At 43.4% G+C, this 21,726-nt stretch overlaps 3 protein-coding genes across 3 annotated transcripts; 2 read left to right on the top strand and 1 right to left on the bottom strand.

The window, feature by feature from the left end:
- Positions 1–440: 440 nt before the first annotated feature.
- angptl6 (angiopoietin-like 6) lies at positions 441–5,779 on the bottom strand. Its single transcript, XM_062531233.1, has 7 exons — positions 5,435–5,779; positions 4,210–4,720; positions 3,690–3,830; positions 3,416–3,593; positions 1,894–2,087; positions 1,451–1,721; positions 441–1,089 (listed from the first exon to the last, which is right to left on the bottom strand). Exons 2-7 carry the CDS (start codon positions 4,705–4,707, stop codon positions 905–907), a joined length of 1,467 nt encoding a protein of 488 aa, XP_062387217.1. The 5' UTR covers positions 4,708–4,720; positions 5,435–5,779; the 3' UTR covers positions 441–904.
- Positions 5,780–6,498: 719 nt separating this feature from the next.
- Positions 6,499–13,992, top strand: LOC134075975 (suppressor of SWI4 1 homolog). The gene is made up of 13 exons (XM_062530998.1): positions 6,499–6,684; positions 7,122–7,292; positions 7,454–7,555; positions 7,798–7,848; positions 8,074–8,244; positions 8,448–8,524; positions 9,050–9,157; positions 9,365–9,488; positions 9,972–10,050; positions 10,160–10,289; positions 10,849–11,015; positions 11,122–11,550; positions 12,517–13,992. The coding sequence occupies exons 1-13, from the start codon at positions 6,670–6,672 to the stop codon at positions 13,455–13,457; spliced, it is 2,565 nt and encodes an 854-aa protein (XP_062386982.1). The 5' UTR covers positions 6,499–6,669; the 3' UTR covers positions 13,458–13,992.
- Positions 13,993–15,059: 1,067 nt separating this feature from the next.
- On the top strand, positions 15,060–20,182 carry eif3g (eukaryotic translation initiation factor 3, subunit G). Its single transcript, XM_062532843.1, has 10 exons — positions 15,060–15,169; positions 15,263–15,309; positions 15,938–16,026; positions 16,512–16,571; positions 17,233–17,337; positions 18,435–18,630; positions 19,099–19,209; positions 19,383–19,519; positions 19,672–19,778; positions 20,066–20,182. The coding sequence occupies exons 1-10, from the start codon at positions 15,147–15,149 to the stop codon at positions 20,079–20,081; spliced, it is 891 nt and encodes a 296-aa protein (XP_062388827.1). The 5' UTR covers positions 15,060–15,146; the 3' UTR covers positions 20,082–20,182.
- Positions 20,183–21,726: the final 1,544 nt, after the last annotated feature.

Genomic DNA, 21,726 nt, shown 5'->3' with positions numbered 1-21,726 from the left:
GACCAAGGGGCATATTTCAAATGACTCTGTACCCTTTTGGATAGTCCTTCCACCAATCAGACCAACGATCCGGGTGCGCCTTTTGGATAAGCTAGCTTGTGATTGGACCCAGAAGATGTGGACAGGAAGCAGGAGAGATATATGTGCAGGTTTCTAGCCTGAGCTGCAGGGCTAAATCCAAATACCCAGATCAGGCAGGTTTACCCAGCCTACACATTCACTTGACTAGAGACATAATGCATAGTGATAATGCATAATCACTGTACATATAAAAAATGTTTATTCTGAGGTTCCATTTTGAACAATTAGTGTGGGCAAAGTATAAGTAAATGTACAGTAAGTTGTCGTGTCAATACATAGAATATACATTCTGAGAATTTTTGTGGTAAAATGGATTACTAATAACATATACTTTCAGAGCAACAGTTGTCTTATTGTTTTTTTGAAGAAACATGAACACATGAAACGAACCTTCTCATACTGGCAAGAATGCCATTTGGCACTTTGTAGCCTCAAAGTAGAACTCCAGATTATGCACATACTGCATCGCTTTATAAAACAACGCATCTCTCTGGATGGGGGTTGGCTCAAGAACTCATCAACAGTCCATGAATGTACACACACAGCGCTATTAAAACCTCAATGTTTTCTCATTGTGCTTCTCCATATATATTCAGAATCACACATCATTAAGAAGAAAACGTCCACTTGCAGTTGGGACCTTTTTGTGTTTTTTCCTCAGACGTGTGGACAAAAAGTGTGTCTGTTAACTAACGTCCACGCATTGTTGAGTGACAGTCCACACTTCAACATCTCGCTGACAACCAGAGACGGCTGGTGCTCAGTATGTCCATCATGTGAGAGCCGTGTCCCACAGCATCTCTTTGTTGTCGACCTCGCTCATTTAAGTGGGTTTGATCATCACGGTGACTTTCTTGAGAGAGTACGCGCCTCCGTGGAACTCCTGCCAGTAGACCCCGTCCTGGTAGCGGCTCCGGTAGTGCCCGCCCCTGTACCACACGCCGTTCAAGTTGGAGTGGGCACACATGTTGTACCACCAGCCCCCTTTGTGGTAGTGGGCACAGTTCCCTAGGAGAACAATTGAAGAAACAAGATTGCTTCTGCTACTACAAAGTTGATCTACAGTAGTGTTACTCAAAGTGACTCACAAGGTCGACTACTACTACAACATCCATTACAGCATGAATGTATTCAATTGAACAATTTTTTAAATCCTAAGCCATTAACAGAACGTTATATATACATGTAGAAACCTTGTCATCTGTATGTGTGCTCCTTGAGGATCAAAACCATGACATTACTGTTGTTGTGACCTTTGCTACTATAGTAGTTGTGTAGTTTCATCAACCTGGCTAAATAATATATGCCACCCACAACACACATAGTAAAACTACAAATGCAGATAGTGAATTACGAGAAAATGTGTTACCTAAATAATGATCGTTGTCACGGTCGTGAGTGGTAAAAGCTTTGTTACTGTGCCACGAGAGCGAGTCCCCAGCGTTGCCACTGTAGTCGCCCAGACGCAGACGGTACCGGTCACTCTCCGGCTCCAGGCGGAAGCTGTCGTACTCGGCGAACACATGGCGTCCCTTCCAGTCCTCCATGGCCACCCTCAGCTTGTAGGTGGCCTGTGCAGCAAGCCAGTAGAGGTGCTCCAGACCCAGCCAGTACTCCCCGTCCAGATTCCCAAAGCCTTGCTGAACACCAGGAAAAGAACAGACGGGATTCATTCATATCCGGGCTTCAGCGTGAACGGGAGAAGCACTTTTCCGATGACAACTCTGAGAGGTCTGACAGAGACACTGAGAGGTCACAGTCACAGACTCTTTTTTTTAAATGTATCGTGTATCGCCAGGGAAACGAGCCCACCTTGTAAAACTCCCAGGTGCGGAAGAAGTTGACGGAGCCGTCCTGCCTCCTCTGGATGACGGTCCAGCCCCCCATGGCACGGCTCTGCTCGCACCAGGCCTGCACCAGCAGGTTGGTGCCCTGCGGGCGCAGCAGGTAGATGCCGCTGGTGGTCTCGCCCGACTCCAGCACGTGCTGGCAGTCCCGCCACGGCCCTGAGCATGAAGAGTGCAGGATGTTCTTAGCCAGGTGAAAATCTAGTACACTTTTCTAACCATGGAGCTTTGACTGATTTTTACTGTATCGGTCTAATGTCATATTCAAACGTTTGTCACTGGTTGTGCTGTCCCAAATTATGAAATAGTCTCCATCCAACTGCATGCCTGGTAAGACACTTTTAAGTCAGTGTGGCATTTTTAAAAAGCCATTATTTAAAGGTAATATAACTACACTGTGTTGCTTTAAGGAGAAAAAGAAAATTAATATTTGTGGAACAATTTTGCGATGGTGTCTTTATAATGTGTGTGTGTGTGTGTGTGTGTTTACGAAGGAACCCCTGTAGAAACTGTGCGGGAGTGAAACAATTGATAAGGGCTGGAATCCCAGAATGCAATAGGGTCGCACACTACAAACACACTTATCACTTAGCTTAGGAGATCTGTTTACTTCTGTATACATGCATCCCCCAACATAGCCATCAAGACCAAAGTCAAATGTCACAGAGTACATGTTACATCAACATGACACATTCTTAGGGCACACCCCCCCACACACACACACACACACACATACACGCACGAACACACACACAGTCACACACACTTATGTAACACAATGTTATCATTTGTGATCTGAGTGCTGCTACTCACAGTAATTGTGATGGAAAACATTGCATTAGCCCCCATCCACGAGCTGCCCTGTAATCTCTTGAGCCAATTGCACATGGGGAGCACTAATTCACAATTCAGGGTTGAAACAAGCTGCTTTCAGGCAGGTTGTCATTACCCTTTTGTGAGAGCGAGTGAGTGTGTACACAGACACAGACACACACATATACACACACACACACAGATAATGATAGATAGACACACTCTGAGATATATACAAAGTGTGTTTATCTCTCATTCTGTGTGTGTTTGTTTTTATCTGTGTGTGTGTGTGTGTGTGTGTGTGTGTGTGTGTGTGTGTGTTTGTGAGTACACACACACACACACACACACACTGGGTCTCACATTAGTCTTAGTGTTTTTGGAGCCCTAATGAGAACATCTGGCACTGTTTACACATGGCTCAGGCATTCCCAGAGAGATAAACCTACACACACACGCACACACACACACACACAGACACACGCACACACACACACACACACACACACACAGACACACAGGGTCACTGACACTCCAGGCCTGTGCCGTTCATCATGGGAGCGACTTTGACACAGTTCTGCAGTCCTAAAGGCCGATGCATCTCATTAGTATCCAAGCTCCCACAGTACCCAGCCAGGCTGCTTGGGTCTGCAGTGCACTACAAGGGCTACTACCTGGGCTCTTGGTGACGGGGAGGCTGATGAGTGGGGAGTCAGTGGAGTGGGCAGGTGGGGCTGTGACCACTTCCGGGACACCCCGCACAGACTTGGAGTTAGGCGGCGGGGCACTCTGGTCTCTCTGGACGTCATTGGATTTCGGACTGGACAGCAAACCGGAGGATGGTGCCTTCTCCTGTATAAAACACAAGTCACAAGTTCATCTGTTATAAAACAGACACATTTCTGAGTCTATCTGTAATCCGAATCGATTACAACTTTTTAGTCTCACTTGTTCTGTCTGTGAGGGTTTGTTGCAGAGTTGACACTGTTTTTCCAGGTCTTTTAGCAGATGGCTCTGGTTGCTCATCATAGAGGTTAGAGCCTCGTACTTCTTCTCCAGCTCTCGGTAGCTGCTGGTCACCTGCAGCACCTTGGGACATTTGAACAGGTGAACTTAATCGGATAGCCAAGGAACAGAACAGACGTTTTATACAGCAGTAGCCCTGTCCTGTTTTAGAACATCCTCTTTAGAAGCGAGTCAACTGCAGTGGTGCACTCTCAAAATAGATGTCTGGACACAGAGATGTGCTAAAAAGCAACGCAAGTTGTGTTGTTTTCAGCGGAAGTTGTGCTATTTTCAACACATATTGTGTGACAAGTAAATAAAATGGACACAAACTGTGTTGTCCCCATCTGTATATAGAGATGTGTTAAAAACAACACAAGTTGTGTTGTTTTCAACACATTTGTTTTAAGTATGTGAGAGACCTCTTTGGCAAGGGAGACTCTCCTTGACAGACCCTGGATACCTGAGAGGTGGAGTTGAGGAGCAGGTTCTCCAGTCTCCGCTGCTCCAGGTCCTGGCTCTTCTTGTGGGTGATCTCATGCAGCAGCTCGGCGTAGAGCTGGGCGATGCGGGCGTTCATGGCACTGCTTTCCCGCCGCAGTGTCCGCACCTCGGTTGCCATGGCGCCCTCCTGCTCCAGCTGCGTACGCACCCTCTCCAGCTGCTCCTGCTGACGGCTCAGCTCCCGCCGCAGTGACACCACCTCTGAGAGGTTGGCGGCGGCGGCGTGACCGACGGACTCCTGGCTGACGCACAGGGCGCCCTTCAGCTTCTGCTGGGGCACGATGAAGGTGTAGGAGCAGCGGCCCGCCTTCAGGTCCGAGGAGCGGGACGAGCGTTTCTGAGCCGCATCTTTCAGGGCGCGGTCAGTGTGAGGTCCGTCCTTGCGCCCCTCAGCGCTGGGCATTAGGCCATTACAGGCCAGCAGGAGCAAGAGGGAGAAGCACACCGGGCACTCCATGAGCTGGCCCCCACTGTTCAGTATGTAAAGGGAGAGAAAAGATATGTTACGTTATATTAGGACATTTGTTGGATGGCTTTTAAGAACTGTACAATGGAAATGTAGATGATGGTCACTTGGTCAGTCACAGAGTAAAATGTAGTATCTCACACAAAAACACTACTTAATATTGTTTAAAAGTGTTCAGAAAATAGATAGTCCCACATCAGTAATTTAGTGGGTTGAAAACAGAGTATGTCCTCTCTCCCAACAGTTAATTAGCAAGTCAACACTGGCAACCAATGGTAAACATAATTCCAACAAAGTCAATTTACTTGCCTGGAATAATATAGCCCCTAGTAAAAAATACGACAAAGCCACACATAATAACCTGGGAAACAGCTGCCTGGTTTAATGTATTTATAAAATCTGCCTGGTTTAATGGTTTATAAAATATAAGAAGTCAAGCAGTTATAAAATCAAGACAACTAGTGGACATTGTGATTTCCATCCTATAACTGCCCTCTTGTACAAAGAATAATATAGTCAAAAACTCATTTATATATTTCATTTCACTAATGGCAAAGTATCTCAACTATTGCAGGATACACACTGAAATGGTAAAATTCTGTGAAACTGTTCATGGAAAGTCACCAAAATATCTATGCAATATTATCTCTAAAATAATTTCAACTAATAATTTTTAACTAATGATAAAAATGTTGCCAAAAAAAAATCAATGTCTTACCGAAGTCTTCAATGCTACAAGAGATCCGCTCTTCACAGCTCTTGGTGGAGTTTTCTTTCTTGAAGTTTTCTTTCTCCCTTAATAATTTCTACTTCATCGGCTAACTCTGGCCTCTCATTTGAAGCTTTTGATACGAAATTAGCTTCCTACATCCAAATTCTTAACTGTTGAGTGTTCAGTTGTCCCTAATATGTCCCTAGTATATCCCTAACTGTTCAGTTGAAACATTCAGAGGCATGCGTGTGAGTGTGATCCTTAGAAACTGCACACCCCTAGTTTACAGAGAGAAACACACTCAGGGACTTTAAATTGTAGTCCTTGTACACAAAGACTCACATAATTACTGACCATTCGGATGACACCACCTCCCAAACTCTGGGGTGTTTCCCTGTGCCCCTCCAACCTGCCACCCCCCTCATCAGCAGGCCAGCCCCTAGTCTCCTCCCTGCACTTTGTCTGTTGTTGAATGTCTGAACTTTATGATCAGTCTAAAAAAATAAGTCACACTGCATTTCTTCATGAGACTGATTATAATTTGAGAATTTTGCATAGTATGTTCAACTGTGAGGGTTCTGGTGGCCCTTAATAACTCAACTGCAGATTTTAGTAGCTAATTTGGCCTTCAAGATGGATAATGCATTTTGTTAAGTTGCTGTGTTTAAAGTTAGCTAGGACCTATTATTAGTTAGTATTTTTTATGATAATTATAGTCGAGTCATATGCCCTCGATCTACTGAGCTCTGACTTGTTTAGGCTATTATTATACTGTATGAGTTGGTGAAACTCTATAATATGCCAACTTACCCTGTGTGGAAAGACAAAAGGGCACCCTTGAGGATGAGCATCTGTCAAAACGACATATGCTCCTTTTCTGTTGAGAATGGAGCATACTTATCGAGCAAAACCATGTCTACCACCTGTATAAAAAAAATTCTATCGGTTGTTAATTTCGCCGCGCTGGACCTCTGCTATGGACACCTGTAGGCTCTTCCTCCAGGCAGAACCTTGTTTCAGCTTTCTTGATAGAGCACGGTCCCATTTCAATGCAACACTTGTGCATGCACGTGGCTAATGCAGTTCAGCAGCAGTCCAAGCGGTAGAAGCTGCTCAGCCCCCGAATCGGACGATATGCGGACAAAATCACAAACGAAAGAAGAAATAAACTGAATATTATAAGCTTGTAGTCAGCAAAGAAGACAGTGTAATTGCATTTGTCTCAAGGCTCATGTGACAACATGGGTAAAAATAAGGTGAGTAACTATTAGCTAGTTTAGCAGTCAGTCTGACGTTACTCGTGTAGCAACTTGTACAGTTTAACAGTGTTAGCTCAAAGTGGTAGGCTATAAAAGGAAAAAGTGAAATTCAGTCACCAAGAAATTATTTTAATTGTCCGTTCCTACCTTACTGTCCTGACGGCATGCGGCAATCATTGTTGTTATTAATAACATGTTATGGGTAACAATAGCTAAAGCGCCTTAACATTAGCTGATTGCTACCACGTTGGAATGGCTGCTTTTTATTAGTTTAAGTGTTATTTAGTACTGTGACTTTCTTTTAGCTTATCTGGTTTGATATATTGTTACCTGTGTGAATGAGCGTAACGTTATGAAATGAGATCAATAAGTTAACATTAGTTACAATGAAATTATGCTTGCATGGTTTTGATATTTTGCCTGTTATGTTTCAGACCAAAAACCAGAAGACCTCACGCCAGAAGGCTAATCAGTTGGCGGAGGAGACCTTTGGCTCAGTCCCACACAGCTTCGTCTTCCACAGGGGGAGAATTGGCAAGAATGTCGGTCAGCTTGTGTCGGACATGCGGCAGGTCATGCAGCCATACACAGCAGAGTCATTAAAGGTCCGAAACTGTCTGTGTGGCTTTAGAATGTTAACCTTACTATGTAGCACCAGTCTCTTTTCATTCACATATGTTACTTCTTTATATGTATGCTCTTGATGGTTGAAATGTAGATATCATTGGTGCATCTCTAAGCAGTGAATTGTAATTTCCACTTGTAGGTGCGGAAAAAGAATGTCCTTAAAGATTTTGCAACGGTGGCAGGACCACTGGGAGTGACACACTTTGCCATCTTTACCAAAACAACAAGCAGTGTCAACTTGGTAAATAATCTTGTCTTTAGCGCTTTAACTAATGTCCCTTGGTTTTAAATCCAACGCTGTATAATTTGTGTACAGTTCTCAGCCTTGGTCAGTATAGACCGATTTGTGTACTTACGACAGCCTTGGTTTATATTAGTGTTCGTAAAATTTCAACATTAAAATTTTGCCAACTGTTGCATTGACTTCTGTGAAAGTTGAAAGTGACCGGTTTTTGACAGGGTTTCTTTCTTTTCTGTCCCTAGAGACTGGCTCGTATCCCTAAAGGCCCCACGCTCCATTTTAATGTCAGCAAGGTAAGTTTTCTCTCAATCTTACTATGATTTTAGATTATAGTAAGCTAGAGTTTGATGGGTACAGAGGATGAAAAGTTTTATTACCTTGATATTACAATGATGATCTTTCAAAGTAAACGCACTGATGTACCAAGTCCTTGTATAAACGCTGATCATCTATGTTTGCGCCGACGTAGCATTTGGGGATTGTTCTAATGGCGTGTGTGTGTGTGTGTTTGCGTTTAGTATGCCCTCGTCAAGGATGTGGTGTCATCCCTGAAGAAGCACAGAATGCATGAGCAGCAGTTCACCCACCACCCACTGCTGGTGCTGAACAACTTTGGAGTAGAGGGGATGCACATCAAACTAATGGCCACCATGTTCCAGAACATGTTCCCATCCATCAATGTGCATAAGGTACACTTGCAACTCTATGTGTTGGGATTGTCATTTGCTTATTTGTCTCGAAAAAAAGTTTATGGTGTGAGGAAAGTATAGTCTGCTGAGGTTGTCTGTGATTGTCTCATTAATTCTGATTGGCCATAACAATACCTCTGATATGTTTATATGGTGTATGTGTGTAGTGGAACATAGTTTGATGACAAATTTGCTCTTTGCAGGTAAATCTTAATAACATCAAGAGATGTGTCCTACTTAACTATGATCCAGCATCACAGGAGATAGAGTTTCGGCACTAGTAAGTATTATTTTACATATCTGCACATATTATTAGTATCTTATTATCTTACAGTAGTTATCTACTTAACGGGTGCAGATGATGAAAAGCTACAGGTTGAATGCACAGTGATTGTTTTCAAAGTAAACGCACTGATGCACCCGACAAGTAGAATACCCTTTTGCCTTGTTGGCAGACTTGATCTTGCCACAAGACAGCACTGACGAACTTATGAGTTATGACCAATTAGTGAGCGGAGTTGAATGTGTTTTTCCATTAGCTATAAAATTGTCTCTTCACTAACTGGTCACAAGAAGTAACTTCACCTAAAGCAAATCCCTGGTAACACACACACACACACACACACACACACACACACACATCCATCTTTAATAAAAACATAAAATTAGCATAGAAGCTGGTGGCCTGCAATTCTTTTTAATGTGTACAAAAGACCAGAAAGACTTGATATTGTGTTGGCCTGCTTCGTTTAGTGGTGGTCAGATTGTGTGTGTTGACGTTGTCCCCTGTCTCTCGTCTCTGCAGCAGCATAAAGGTGGTGCCAGTGGGCATGAGCAAAGGGGTGAAGAAGCTCATGCAGGAGCGCTTCCCCAACATGAGCAAGCTTGAGGACATCAGCGAGCTGCTCCTCAAGTAAGTGATCCCTGTAGGCCCGAAAATGTGCTTCTCTTTAACTGGTTTGGTCTGACGCGATGCAGAGGAGGATGATATGTCTTTAAGTGAATGAACAGTGAGCTTTTCAAAGTAAACGCGCTGATGCATCGCAAGCAATGTCGTCACTTGTGATATCCGGTGGGTTAGGCTGACACTCACCCAGACTGGCTGCTTGTGTGTCCGTAGGGGAGCGAACCTGTCGGAGAGCGAGGCCGAACTGGACGGCGATCACAACATCACAGAGCTGCCCCAGGCCTACTCCGGCCGTGGGAACATGACCTCCCAGCAGAGTGCAGTGCGCCTAACAGAGGTGACTATTGCTGCCTTTTTTTTTTCTCCAGTTCTGTGTCTCCTATTGGAAGATAAGCTGAGTCAGGGAGCGAATGAATCCATGAACGATGTTATAGCTTTAGGCATCTGTGTACGTAACCCAACAGTGCTTCATATATTATTCCGTTCATCACCACCTGTGTGTCAGTCCCTCCAGTCTTTCGTGAATCTGTGGTTGTGGAAATGAACACACAATCATCAATGCACCACATTTCCTTCATGCTGACTGCACAGAAAGATGCTCATACATCTAATCTGTCTGCCTGCCATTTTCTCTTGACAATTGTTTCCTCATGAAAAAAATTACTCAAATTTGTTTAGAAATGTTTCAAAATGTGTAGAAAACCTCCATAAGACCAGTCATTTTGATTGCAAAATGCGTGTGTTTAGTATTTGTGTGCTGCTTTTAAGTAATTTCTGAATCTGGGAAACTATGTGAAAATGTAATGTTTTTCTGCTACAGATTGGGCCAAGAATGACACTGCAGCTGGTGAAGATCGTGGAGGGCTTAGGGGAGGGGAATGTGATGTATCACTCCATCGGTACGGTTCCCAGTCATCCCAACGAACAACAGTCTTGCTGCAGTTCACTGTGCTTTGGTGAGCCAAATGTGATGGTCTCTTGACGTTCTCTTGCACCTTGTTCCTTCAGTATCCAAGTCTGAGGAGGAGCTGATGGAGATTCTGAGGAGGAGGGAGGTGCGTCTGAAGGAGAAAGCGGAGCGCAGGCAGAAGCAGGAGGAGAACGTGGCCCTCAAGAGAGAGCAGAGAGAGGCAAACAAGTGAGTGAGCGAGGAGAACCAGAGCCTTTCTAATGCGGAGACGCAGCACTCAAAAGAATCTCCCATAGAAATGTATGGGGTTAGTTTGTAACGCCAACATGGCAGTCATCTACACATATTCCGCCCCTTCCACCTCCAAGTTAACTTGTGAATACATCGTGCCAGTCATATGGTATGTTGTGAATACATTGTGCCAATCATGTGTTGTCCCCTCGCCACTGAAGTGAGGTTGGTGTCGTGGAGCCTGGTGCACACGCAATTCTGCCCGACATAGATGCCCGATAAGTTCCCAAAATTCATTGCAATATGGCCGCCGAGTGTAGGGACTTGCCTAAAAGGACTCTGGGAGAACCCCTCAGGAAGGCCCAGCTTGTCCATACACTTAACATAGATGGGCCACTTTATTATTTTTACTTTACTTTATTGATCCTTCTAAAGGCAATTGTACTGTTGCCACATCAATTCCCCAAAACAATGAAAAGAATACACGGAGTTGAAATAAAAAGCACTAAATATATGCCTGGTTGTGATCGTGGTGTGGTTTTGCTTGTTCACACAGACAGAAGAGCCTGGAAGGCATAAAGAGGAAGAAGCTGCAGGCTGGTGGGTCAGACGACAGTGAGGTGGAGGATCCAGGGCCGCAGGACGGCAAGCCTGCCAAGGCAGAATCATCTGAGGACGAGGCCGATTACTACAGACAGGCTGTAGGGGAAGACCCTGATGAAGGTGAGGCCTGCTCGTCAGCTGGTTCTTATCAGGGATTCATTTTAGGGCTTGCCTTGAGGTGGTGTCCTGTTGATATTTATTTTATCTATTTTATTTTTTTTATCAGACATGTTCCCAGCTGCAAAGAGGAAACGTGACCCCAGCAGGTCTCCTGGACCTTTCAAGAAGAGGAAAATGTCAACAGGAAGGGGTGGCCATTCCAGTGGCAATGATCGGAGGACGCCAGGCTCAAAGCCCTTCGCCAAGCCAGGATTTGGAGGGAATAAGATGGGGCAAGGAGGCAAGAGGTTCGGGGGCAAAAAGATGGGAGAGGAAGGTGGGAAGTTTGGGGGCAAGAGAATGGGTGGAGGCGGCAAAAAGTTTGGAGGCAGAAATGCAGGAGAAGGACGCAGAGACTTCAAGGGAAGGAACGCAAGGGGTGGTGGCAGCGGCGGCGGTGGCGGCTCTAAATTTAAAGGGTCCAAATCTCAGAGCTTCAACAAAGGCCCAAAAAGAGGAGGGGGGAGGCAAGGCTTCAAACAAAAGAAAGGGAGGAGTTGATAGCTATTGTATTGTACCAATTGTCTCTGGATGGCTGCAATGCCAGAACTGAACACTGGGTGGCACTGTGGCTCTGCTGAGAGCTCTGATTGTCACTTTGCATTGAGAACCTGTGGATCTTGATGAGATCAGTGTGTTTCTGTCTTTCTGTGCCTTGTAAAATATATATACTGTCTGTAAACTCATTCTCATTAAAACGTGTACATTTTGGTTACATTTAGCTTTGAATTGTCTTCATCAATTATGCCGTTTCTGTTCTTTTCCCTTGTGGCAAGTGTTTCCTGAACATTTTGATAATACTTTATCTGAGACTCGAGTAACTTGCTAAGAGGAAGGGGTTGGCCAAGTACAAAACGTCAGGTCTCGACTCGGGTTTTCATGCACAGTTGCATGCATAGTCGGCTGCTGTTGTGGATCATGCAAATTGCCCAACACATGGTGACAGGAAAGGCCTCATAGCACGTGCTTCCACTGCTCATTTTGAAGCAATTTTGGTTGCTTTTGTGTGCGTAACGTCTTTGGGGGAAGTTGACCTGTAAGTAACTTGAGTTTATTTGTTTTCCATCTATTGTCAATTTACCAGTTCTTAGGAATTAAGAGCCTAATTATTATACATGTAATGACCGATTGTCAGAAACATGAATATGCAATTTTGACTTTGAATTGAAGGCAAAGGGTTGTTTTTGTGGCATAGCTCATTTAGTACATAAGCCTAGACTGGTTATTGACTTATTTTATTATATCCAATATATTATATAATATCCTACACATTTTCAAATGTAGTTGCAGGTTAGTTAGGCTATATAATTGGGCCCTATTCAATTTTATTTAGAATGTTTACACATTGATTTTTAAGTGTGGCATTTCCATCTTTAATGAAAATTAAAAATCATATTTTGGTTCACACATTAAAAATATTTTTCATTGAAAAAGTGCTATTTTATTATTACAGGTGAGTGAGCAATGGGAAGTAATACCACTTTAACACTTTCAAGTGAAAACTGCACTAGTTTCCAAGTTCAGCTCTTGCCCCCATTATATGGAATAGAATTCTTCGTGGCGCTGGTGGGGAATGTGTTCGCGTTATGTCTGCTCCTCATTAAAGAGAGGAAAAACTGGCATACCGGAGTGGTGTTCTCCTTTAACCTGGCTATCAGCGATGTTCTCTACGTCCTCACACTGCCTCTTCTAATCGTTTACTACGCCCGCGGGAGGGTTTGGACCTTCGGTGCCGCCGTCTGCAAATTGGAACGCTTCCTTTTCACGTGCAACCTGTACGGGAGTATCTTCTTCATTATGTGTATCAGCGTGAACCGATGGGTGGCTATCGGTTACCCTTTCTTCACACGCAGCTATGTGCGACCAAAACATGCCAAAATTGCAAGTGTTCTGGTCTGGGTGGCAGTGATCACAATCTCTTCTCCGATCGCAAAGTTCGCGGACACCTGTCCTCATAAGGACCACTCCGGAAAATATCACTGCCAGTCCTACTGTAAAGAGGGGTCTACAGATGAGATTTCCCACTATATATACAAACTGGTTTTAGCCGTGGTGGGATGTATGGTCCCTTTACTAGTGACTTTTTCATCATATGTCAGTTTGATTTGGGTCATTTACAAAAATGCAAATATAACAATATTGGAGAAGAGAAAAGTAGCACTGATGGTGGTCTCCGTCCTTGTGCTGTACCTGATTTCTTTTGTTCCCTACCATATTCTACAAATGTTTTTCCTGGATCTTAGGAGAAAAGGAGGAAACAATTGTGTGATTTACTACTTATACCAAGTGAGCAAAGGTTTAGTGACACTGAACATGTGCATACATCCTCTACTTTACATGGCAGTGTTTGACAGCATCAGGGTGGCCTGTTGTGGGGAGAGTACTGAATCAAATGAGTCTTAGAAAACTGGAGGCTATATGACTTTACTCACTTTTTTTCTTGTATCGGATCATCCAGTGTGAGATCTAATGGTTACACTCTTAAAATGTTTTTATGTTCAGATAGGGACAACAGTTTCTGTTGTTTCTATTATTTGTGTAGGCTATAGCTGTGTTTATGTATGGGCATCTAGGCTAATTGGTTAACACATGTTATTCTCATTGTCAATTTCATTGTCATGTCAGACAGATATCACACACAACTCTTTTTTGTTACCTATGTATGATTGGCCTTTTGACTGCAAAATAATGCATTGAGATAACTTAAGTTTAGACCTTTTGCAAGTGACTGCTAAATGAATAATTGTAAGTTGATTAAATAATAACAACAAAAGGAAAGTTATCATTGTATTGACAAGTAAGTTTTTCATTGTCCTAGATGGTTAATGAGTGACATCATTTTATTGCAGCTGTTTTACTCATATGTATCATGGATGTGCATTGTGTGTAGAAACCAACATTGTACTAGTCTGTTCATACAAATACATTTTTTTCTCGATTGCTTTGACTGTATAATTAATCCCCACATCCGTTCTTCACCCTTGCTGTATATTTCCATGTAGGCCTAGTAATCAAACTGCAATCCTCTGTAACCTTACTGCATAAAATAGTGTGAACAGTTGCAGTAGCCTAGATGTCACAGGTTTGCTCGATTGCTTTGATCTGCTTAAAGAAACTGAGATCCACTTGTTCTTCATTAACACCTTCTTTGCAGCAGACATCATCTCTTGCAAACATGTCACACATTTGTCACACTTTGAAAAACGGTAAATGTCATTCAAAGACCTAAACTCCCTGTGCTAAACAAAAGGAAACCATCTATTCTGTGCACATCTACTGCAAGATTACTTGATCCACTCCTGAATCTCTGATACACCTGTGTGAAACCAGCAATCATTCATAACAGACACCAGTTCTGTGTTGCAGTTATAGCTCTAAGGCATATTTAGAGAAGGTGTGTGACCTAGTTGGTGAAGAAAACAGTATACAAGTTGTTTACTGAAAATTACTGTTGTTTAGATTACAGTTGTTTAGGGTTTAGGCTACTGTTTTAATGAAAGAAGACAAGTTGTAGTTCAATGAAATGTCTTGTCTACAGGTGCTTATGTATTCTTACATGCCAATGCCAGTTGCATCTTCAGAAGAAATTCATTTATTTATTAGGCCCAGTCTTTTCAGTTTTTCTGATACCAGAAAAAATAGAAAGCAATGGCACAGATAGCAAAGGCTAGAACATGTCATTTTGAGAACCATATTTTGCATGTTGTTGTCCAGTGTGCAATGATTGATTGAAGTTGCACAGTGATTTGGCTAAGCCTGTAAAATGTTTTGAGAGAGCCTTTTGCAAGCAAAATGTGTCATTTGGCTAGAGTGCTTTTGTTTAGACCTGAGTGTTAATTATTTTGAAAAGCGTGATGTTAGAGATGACACAAGCGTTAACGTGATCGAGAAAAAAACTGTAGGCTAAATAGAATATACTTTATTTAAAATGTATTAATTGTTGTAGGCCTAGCTGTCTTGAGGCGACAAGGCATGATGGCTACCTCTTCCCCGCCAGTCCTGTTGATGTCGCTGTAACCTAATAGCCGGCGTACTCCTTTTTCGTTGCTCGTGGTGCTTTGAGTCAGCCCTTGCCCAAAACGAGCGCCGAAGATGCCTTCGATCGAATTTGACGAGTAAGTTAAAGTCGAAGATTAACAATATATATGGCATTTGAATGATAGCCTCTATGTTGGATGAAATACTTAACAAGCATTTATTCTTTACAGTTCGAAGCCAAGTTGGGCTGACCAAGTAGAAGAGGAAGGCGATGAGGGTATGTTATCCATGCTATGTAACGTTAGCTGGCTAGCTAACAGTAAAGTTAGCTTAAAGAGAATGCTAGTGCGCAGAGGAAATTAGGCCAAACAGCATAATGGTTATCCACGTGTCCACCTGTCTTAAAAGCATGACAACAAATAATTTCAATGAATACCCCATGTGTGCAAAACGTGTTGCGAATATGTACTTCAGTAGCTGTATAGAGCTGGTAAAGATCTTTAAACATATTGAAGTGTCTTGTCTTGTCTGTCTGTATAAAGCTAACCTAAGCTAGGTTTGCATGTGAATGCCTAGCCGGCTAAAGTGATAGCTTATGTCAAGAAATGATATTGAATAAAACAAAGTAAATGATTAACACTACATTTATAAATACAACTGTAATATAATAATAATAATACAATGTCTACTCTTTCGGCATCTTTAGGCTCTTCTAATGTGAATGTTTTGGTCGCACCCTAGGTCTTTAATCAAACAAGACCATGATGTAGTTTAGTAAATCGACGTTAGCGTAACAGTTGGTGGACTGAGGACACTTTCACGTTAGATGGCCAGTAAAATGAATCATTAATGTTCGATTTGGAGTATTCAACTTTACGAGGGTACTGCTGTCTGTGTGTTTATAGGTACTCTTCCATCACCAAAAGAGACCGTCAAAGGAAATATAAAAACTGTCACAGAATACAAGATTGATGAAGATGGCAAGAAGTTCAAGGTAATTAGGCTGTTATTCTCGATAATGTGCCCAGCTTCAATATGGCAAAGCATGAACGACAGGCCTCTGTTGCAAAGCTACCATACGTTGGACATGGCGCCTGTGTTTGCTGTAACTCCTGCATGAACAACTTATTGTAGATGTATTGTAAAGTGTTAACTCTTAGTCACATGTGTCTTCTTTGACTGATGAAAGACTAGACATGCTACTACATTTAGAATAATCTCATGGTCTCACTCACTACTCAAGCAGGGACGCCAGCTAACAGTGCATTGTAATAGTCCAGTTGGGAAAGAACTATGGCATGCGCAAGAGGTGGTGTTCTATTTAGTTACACAAGGTCTAATCTTCCCAATGTTTTGTAAAGAATAAACTGGTATGCGAGTTTAGAGCATTAAAGTCTCATAGAATGGATTCTTGGAATAGGATTTTTAGTCGGTGTGTTCAGTATGGTCAGATATTTGTTTCCTTTCTTTTTTGCCCAGATTGTCCGCACGTTCAAGATTGAGAATAGGAAGGCCTCTAAAGCGGTGGCCCGGAGAAAGGTAAGGTTTTTACTCGGCCTAAATCATAAAGCACAGGGAGCTGTGGCGCAAACGGCAGCACCGCACCGCATGTTTAGAAACACATTCAAACATGTTTGTGCCTAGATGGTGTAGTGCCAGTCATCTCTCTCTGTTCTCTGGTGTGCCTTCATATGAGGCAGTCCTTAGATGGATAAACATGTTTATGTCGTCTGGACAAATCTGACAACAGTGTCATAGAGGACATAACTAGCCCTAGGCTACATACATTATGTCATAAATGTATCCGACACATTTTTGTTACGATTCGCCCTCCTGTCCACATTTGACCATCATATCAGCGTCTCCGAAGTGGAGCAATTTGGATCTGCTCTAGACCACGAACTCATTTTGCTCCACAGCTGTATCGGACGAATGTGTGTCAGTAGTGTGTGGCGGAACCATCTGATAAGAGATGACGTGTAAGCTCGTTGCTTTTCCTGATTCGTTGTGCTCGTTTCACGTGATGATAGCCATGCTGCTTTTTGACAAGTACATTTGTGTATTTGACAGGCATACAGTGAATGGCAACGGATTATAGCCTGTGCAACTTAGACACTGTTAGTCACAAAGCACATGCTTGTGAGCAGAATCTCATTACATTAATGCTGTGTTCTTGCCATTGGTGAACTTCTGTTTACAGAACTGGAAAAAGTTTGGCAACTCTGAGTTTGACGCCCCTGGCCCCAACGTGGCCACCACAACAGTCAGCGACGATGTGTTCATGACCTTCATCTCCAGCAAAGAGGTAAAGAGACAATGCATGAAGGATCATTTCAGCCCATAATGTTAATGTGTGTGTGTGTGTGTGTGTGTGTGTGCCCTGATGGTTTATCTTTAATTGACCTTCACACAGCAGTAGTTGTTATTTTTGTTAACCATTCTCTATCTGTGCCCCAAGGGTTTTTCCCCCTCTAATGTGTTAAGGTTAACTCATTAGCTCTGATATGTTGGCCTTAATGGGGTTTTTTTTTTTTTTGTGCCTCAATCTACAGGGCAGCATTGTCAAGTTAAAATCACCCTAGCAAAATGGCACAGTGATGCTCAATGTAACCTCTTTACCTGAGCGTTAGTTAAACCTTTGTGTAAGATAAGATAGGATAAGATAATACTTTAATGTCCATTTACACTGTGTGTGTGTGGGTGCAGTTACATTTCCGTTTGGCGTCTTGAGTTCGATGGAGCTTGGTCACAATATGAGCGAGCCCTGCAGCGCTTCAGTTCCAGGAGTGCAGTGGAGTCAGTGTTGCATGCAGAGTCCTGATATGGCCTCAGTGTCCCCCTCCCGCTGGTTGGTCAGGCCGAATACAGGACCGATGAAATGGGCAGTAATTAGCTCACCGGCGGTAATAGTTGCAGGCAGCTTGGTGTAGTTGCTCAGCTACTCGTGCCCGAAAGGTGTGAGTGCCTGAAATATACGGTTACAAAGTAACAGATTTATTGCCCCTGCCCCTGCGATAAAAGCAAAAAAACTACTTGTCTATTTACTTTCAATGCCTTTCGGCTCTAGAACATGGCAGTTATTAGCAATAAATACTCCACTATGTTTCCTGCGACACCTTCGCACTCTTCGTGACGCCCAGTGAAGTTTGGGAATCACTGCATTAGCAGACTGATTGAGCCAGTCTGTGGCACGTACAGTCATTTCCCGCATATAAGCCGCATTGTGTATAAGCCGCAGTACAGTGTTTTATGCAAGTTAAAAGAAACAAAGCCATATAAACGCCATATTAACTGCCCCCCTGTACTAACCTCATAGCGGAAGAAAGTTTGCAAGATCGATGTATAAGCCGTGGCTAATAGTCGGGAAATCACGTGTAACTCTTTCTTTGCTACCTACTACAGGATCTGAACGCTACAGACCAGGATGAGGACCCCATGAACAAGCTGAAGGGACAGAAGATCGTGTCCTGCCGAATCTGCAAGGGCGACCATTGGACCACCCGCTGCCCGTACAAGGACACCCTGGGCCCCATGCAGAAGGAGCTGGCGGAGCAGCTGGGTCTGTCCACAGGGGAGAAGGAGAAGGTTGCAGGCAGTGGTGAGTTTCCATGAATGCACATTTCACTTTTTAAACTAGCTGATGACTCTTCGCCCGCATGGCGCGGCTTGCAGAAACTACTCGTTTGTTTTTTTGCTGTTTGCAAGGGTGTTTCGGTGTGTGGAATCCTACCGTAAGAACGCCTTTTAAAAAGTATGGTTAACTTCGGCCTTTGCATGTAGGTTTGTGTAGCTTAAAATAGGACTTTGATACACTCTGACAAGTACACTGATCTTTCAATGTTTAGTTTCGGTATCACGTCAAGAGCTTACACCTGAAGAGTACAAGGATATAAATACACCCTGACGTCCTGAAACCATAATCAAGTGTTGATTTAAATCTCTCTTCAGAGAGTCCTCGATTAGTGTGTGAGATGGCTGTCTAGCACCCTCAAACCCCCTTCCCCCATGAACTATATGTCTCTCGCTGGTTTTCACACCTTGTCTCTTGTATGTTTCGCTCATCCAGCAGAGCCAGAGCCCGCCCAGCCGGCCGTGAGCAAGACGGGCAAGTATGTGCCCCCCAGCCTGAGGGACGGAGGCACGCGCCGAGGAGAGTCCATGCAGCCCAACCGCAGAGGTGCGTGTCCAGGACGCCAGTGCATTGACATTGAGCGCGTTGACGTGCACACTACAAACACCCGATAACAATCAGTTTGTTTAGTCATCTGGTAATTCGGATTCAGATGATCGATAGGATTGTTTGTAAAATCTCTCCTCCTGTCTCGCTCTCGCTCACTCTCTCTCTAACAGCTGATGATAATGCCACCATCCGTGTGACCAATCTGTCTGAGGACACCAGGGAGACGGACTTGCAGGAGCTGTTCAGGCCCTTCGGCTCCATCTCCAGAATCTACCTGGCCAAGGACAAGAACACAGGACAGTCTAAAGTGGGTGGCGCTGATGGCCTTGTTTTTATTTGTTGTTTCTGATTGTGTGGGACTCTTCTGTGAGTTTTCACTGGATCTCCTTTGTTTTGTCATGCTCTGGGTTTGGAGGTGTGAACTAATGTGTCATCATCAACCTGACTCCTTGTCTGCAGGGCTTTGCCTTCATCAGCTTCCATCGCCGTGAGGATGCAGCCAGGGCCATTGCAGGTGTATCTGGATTCGGATACGACCATCTCATCCTCAACGTTGAATGGGCCAAGTAAGTAGAACCATCTGTCCTCCGAGGTAATGGTGCGGTGGTAGCGTGGTGGTTAAGGAGCCGGGCTAGCATGCAATAGCCTGACAAGTTGTGGGTACAATTCCTGGCTTCCACTGTGTGCCCTTGAGCAAGGCGCTTAACCCCAAGTTGCGCTGGGGACAATCGCCCTTGTGACATAATTAACATTTGTAAGTCACTTTTGATAGAAGAGTCTACTAAATGAATGAATGCAAATGTAATGGTGAATTATGGTTCAGTGTTGAAAGTCCTTTTCTACTTTTCCACAGGCCTTCAAACAACTGAGGGTGAAAGATCTCAAAACGGAAGAAATTCCAGGAGGATGATTTCAGCGATTTTCTCCCAACCAGATGTGTGTTTATCTTAATAAAAGGAATTGAAATTAATATGAAGTGTCTAATTTAACTTCTAGCAGTAGTTTGTTGCAGAGGACCTAAGGGTACATTTCTTCTTTTAGCGTAAATTACCCTACATTTCTTTTAGAAAAACTTGCTCGATAAAGTTACTGGGACGCAAATGTGTTGTGCCCTTGAAAACCACAGTAATGATACAATCAATGGAATGAGTCTCACTAATGATAAAAATCAGTAATGTTGACAGACTGTGAGAACCAGTCATGTTTTTTGATAACATAAGCTTCAAGGAAACCAAGGACTGTAGGGTGATGTTATCCCTCTGAAGTGATACTGCAAGAGATACAAGTTGAGGAATTGAAAAAGTTAAGTGAGGAAGTTACATCCAGGACATCCAAATGAGACTTTGAGGTCACCCTAAAAATAACACGAAAGAGACCAACAACCACAGTTAAGTGCCATGGTTCTTTGGTGATTTTCCGTGCAGATTATTTTTCTGTTGGCACAGCTTGAAGTCAAAGACCAATATTGAAAGAGGATTGAGAACATAGTTTAAAAAAAAGTATAACAAATGATGACATAACAATGCACAATTTCTATCATTTGCCATCACACAGATGGCTAGTGCATCATGTTCCACCAATTCACTGCTTAAATACAGTTGTGTTCAAAAAGTGAATGAAGAACAAACATCTTTGATCACATTTAAAATGTAATGAAAATATCACACATTCAACTACACGCAAGCGGCTGACCCCAACACTGTTGCGGGTGACTCACGCTTCTGATGTGTGATTTTGTATTTATGACTTTAACACATTGGAAGCACTTCTTCACTTCCTGTTGGGTGCGGTGTTTTAGGCATTTCAGGAGCATTTCCTCTTAAGCATATGTCAACATTATCTTGAGTATAATATCCCTGGGATACAATGAATAGGTCATACGCCGTAGAATCCACATACCATGTTTAAGTGTCCACTGACCCTATGTTTATCCTGGGCAGAAATACCTGTCCATAGGTGGCGCAGCACTACAAATAGCCTATTGAAGTGCATACTTTTACATTGGTGAAACAGTGTACAGTTCTGTATTTGTCCCTTAATTCCTCATCTATAAAACCAAATAATCTCAGAATTTTCAGTGGCCCGACGACAAGTATATGACAACTAAACACATGTTGCCTCTTTCACATGCCTTTACAAGCAATGAAAGGGGCATGCAGCGATATTGAGGCTGGGTCATTTCAAGGGTGGATATGGCACAAAAGGTGATCTTTGACCCTTTGCCTAGCCAGAGAGGACATCACCAAAGATCCTTAAGGCGGAGCAAGATACGTCGTCGTAGTTCATGTCTATGGGCGCAAAACGGGGATCACTTCCTCTGCATATAGGGGGTGTGTCATGCGTGTCATGTCCATAGACTTTAATGGAGCAGCTCTGCATAAAGGGGGATTTTGCCCCCCCTCCCTCTTGCGATTCGGGTTCCAGGAAGTGGCTTCACATGAAGTATCTTGCGCCGCCCTTAATGATCTTTGACATCACCTGAGATGTCGACGAGGACTTGTGGCCAGATCCATA

This window comes from Sardina pilchardus, chromosome 3 (genome assembly GCF_963854185.1).
Source record: "Sardina pilchardus chromosome 3, fSarPil1.1, whole genome shotgun sequence".
NCBI classification, from domain to species: Eukaryota; Metazoa; Chordata; class Actinopteri; order Clupeiformes; family Clupeidae; genus Sardina; species Sardina pilchardus.
The sequence above is the reverse complement of the archived record's forward strand: the minus strand, read 5'-3'. Positions and strand labels throughout refer to the sequence as shown.

Coding starts and splice junctions, on each gene's coding strand:
- angptl6 (XM_062531233.1), bottom strand. CDS start 4,707: ATGGAGTGCCCGGTGTGCTTCTCCCTCTTGCTCCTGCTGGCCTGTAAT. Junction 3,594..3,689: donor AACCCTCACAGACAGAACAA/GTGAGACTAAAA, acceptor TGTTTTATACAG/GAGAAGGCACCATCCTCCGG. Junction 1,090..1,450: donor TGACAACGATCATTATTTAG/GTAACACATTTT, acceptor TTGTTCTCCTAG/GGAACTGTGCCCACTACCAC.
- LOC134075975 (XM_062530998.1), top strand. Junction 8,525..9,049: donor GAGATAGAGTTTCGGCACTA/GTAAGTATTATT, acceptor TCGTCTCTGCAG/CAGCATAAAGGTGGTGCCAG. Junction 11,016..11,121: donor AGGGGAAGACCCTGATGAAG/GTGAGGCCTGCT, acceptor TTTTTTTATCAG/ACATGTTCCCAGCTGCAAAG.
- eif3g (XM_062532843.1), top strand. CDS start 15,147: ATGCCTTCGATCGAATTTGACGA. Junction 16,572..17,232: donor AAGCGGTGGCCCGGAGAAAG/GTAAGGTTTTTA, acceptor TTCTGTTTACAG/AACTGGAAAAAGTTTGGCAA. Junction 19,520..19,671: donor AGAACACAGGACAGTCTAAA/GTGGGTGGCGCT, acceptor CCTTGTCTGCAG/GGCTTTGCCTTCATCAGCTT.